This window comes from Silurus aristotelis (assembly GCF_946808225.1).
Source record: "Silurus aristotelis genome assembly, chromosome: 25".
NCBI lineage: Eukaryota > Metazoa > Chordata > Actinopteri > Siluriformes > Siluridae > Silurus > Silurus aristotelis.
The window spans coordinates 389,941-392,075 of NC_139598.1; the positions used below are offsets into that span (position 1 = coordinate 389,941).

At 46.6% G+C, this 2,135-nt stretch overlaps 2 protein-coding genes across 2 annotated transcripts in view; one reads left to right on the plus strand and one right to left on the minus strand.

The window, feature by feature from the left end:
* The window catches only part of LOC310719759 (uncharacterized protein), a gene marked incomplete at its 5' end in the record, with an annotated part of 1,396 nt that extends 811 nt beyond the window's left edge, over positions 1-585 (minus strand). Inside the window, one exon of the mRNA XM_083529764.1 lies at positions 385-585. Within this exon, the coding sequence (XP_083385890.1) occupies positions 385-585 (201 nt within the window). The remainder of the gene's footprint in view (positions 1-384) is intronic.
* Positions 1-2,135, plus strand: part of tnikb (TRAF2 and NCK interacting kinase b) — a 56,069-nt gene that overhangs the window by 27,883 nt on the left and 26,051 nt on the right. Inside the window, exons 10-11 of the mRNA XM_083530445.1 lie at positions 1,152-1,327; positions 2,043-2,125. Of these exons, the coding sequence (XP_083386571.1) occupies positions 1,152-1,327; positions 2,043-2,125 (259 nt within the window). The remainder of the gene's footprint in view (positions 1-1,151; positions 1,328-2,042; positions 2,126-2,135) is intronic.

The following is a 2,135-nucleotide window of genomic DNA, read 5'->3' on the forward strand; positions in this document are numbered from 1 at the left end:
TAGGGGCATGGCCTGTGAGCGTCAGTACTGGGTAGGGGCGTGGCCTGTGTGCGTCAGTACTGGGTAGGGGCATAGCCTCTGTGTGTCAGTACTGGAGTAGAGGCGTGGCCTGTGTGTGTCAGTACTGCAGTGGGGGCATGGCTGGTGTGTCTCGGTAATGCAGTAGGGGCGTGGCCTGTGCGCGTCGGTACTGGGTAGGGGCGTGGCCTGTGTGTGTCAGTACTGGGTAGCGGCGTGGCCTGTGTGCGTCAGTACTGGGTAGGGGCGTGGCCTGTGAGCATCAGTACTGGGTAGGGGCGTGGACTGTGTGCGTCAGTACTGGGTAGGGGCATAGCCCCTGTGTGTCAGTACTGGAGTAGAGGCGTGGCCTGTGTGTGTCAGTACTGCAGTGGGGGCGTGGCTGGTGTGTCTCGGTAATGCAGTAGGGGTGTGGCCTGTGCGCGTCAGTACTGGGTAGGGGCGTGGCCTGTGTGTGTCAGTACTGGGGTAGGGACGTGGCCTGTGTGCATCAGTACTGGGTAGGGGCGTGGCCTCTGTGTGCGTCAGTACTGGGTAGGGGCGTGGTGTTATTTCTGTGTGATCCATGTCCTGACAAAACCATTATTTTAATCCTAATTGCATCAATAAATAATTTCATTAATTAATAACCAGGAAATATTAAACAAGGAAAGAAGGAAAGTTTGTTTTGTGTGAAGTTTTTAAGTTTTATTGTGAAATGAAAAGTAACACAGATCCGTTTTTATACATCAATAAAGAATAACAGCAATAGAGGAGAACGGTGTGGATTTAGATTCGTAACCCTGACCCTAACTCTAACTCATCATCTCCACATCATCTGCAGAAATCTCCTAAAGAAACACTCACGCTGGTGTTGTCCTTCACTCGTCCTTGTGTGCAGGACAGCAGGTTTGTCTTTCGTCACATTTCTTAGCATCTTTGAGCTGTGAGAAGATGTTCATCAGACACGTGACGTTTCCGCTGGAGGAGTCTTCGATCCAGTGCTTTTTGTTGTTAGTCATTCTTGATTTATGCGTCCGTCTGGTGATCAAATAGAAATAAATCAAAGTGCTCATGAAACACTTCAGGAGGTTTATAGATGAAGGCGATCGGAGCGACTCACTCGCTGCTTTCTTTCTCCTGTCTTCCTCCAGGACCAAGAAGTTCCAGTCGTTTATTGACAGCTGCCTGGTGAAGAACCACACGCAGAGGCCCAGCACCGAGCAGCTGCTGAAACATCCCTTCATCAGAGACCTGCCTAATGAGCGCCAGGTTCGCATCCAGCTTAAAGACCACATCGACCGCACCAAGAAGAAGAGAGGAGAGCGAGGTGAGGAGCTGAACGCTGAGCTGATACACCGAGACGCAATGTTCCCTGCCCACACTTACACCACTGCAGAAATCTGCTGTAGATATTGTTATATTTTAGTGCGTTTATCTTCGTTTATTCTTTTCTGTAACTTTTGATATTTTTTTATTGCTGCTTGTCTCTGAAAGCTGCCAAACTCATTTCGTTGTCTCACTACAATGACTTTAAAGTCTCTTTACTTTAAATAAAATAATACTGAATAATCTACAATTATATTACTGCTAGAACCGAGCCCAAACCCGGATCAGAATCAGACCCATCGCAGCGAGGAGGCAGGAGGATCTGAAAACTTTAAAGAAGAGATTTTTGGTTGGAATTTATTTGAAAAAAGTTTTGTTCTTATTTATTTCTCTATATTTGATGTCAGAGTGACTTTTTTGGAGGTAAAAAGGATTTGAACTTTTAACTCATCCTCAGCTCCAAAACCAAACTGATCATAAACATAAAGAGTGGGATAACAGAGGACACCGGAGGTCTGACGTTCAGCAGGTCATTCTTTATATCAGAGCCTTCAAATGGAGATGATGTGGTTCAAACCTTTGGTCCTGATTATAAATCAGAGCATCTGATATCACACCGATTTAACTACAGTGTCTGAAGCCCTATTTGGACAGGATCAGTGTTGTGTCAGTATTATTGCGGTGTATCTCACTGGTATGTGGTCTGTGTTTTGTAGATGAGACGGAGTACGAGTACAGCGGCAGCGAGGAGGAGGAGGAGGAACGGGACATGGGAGAACCCAGGTATAAACTCAGGAATATACCATTTT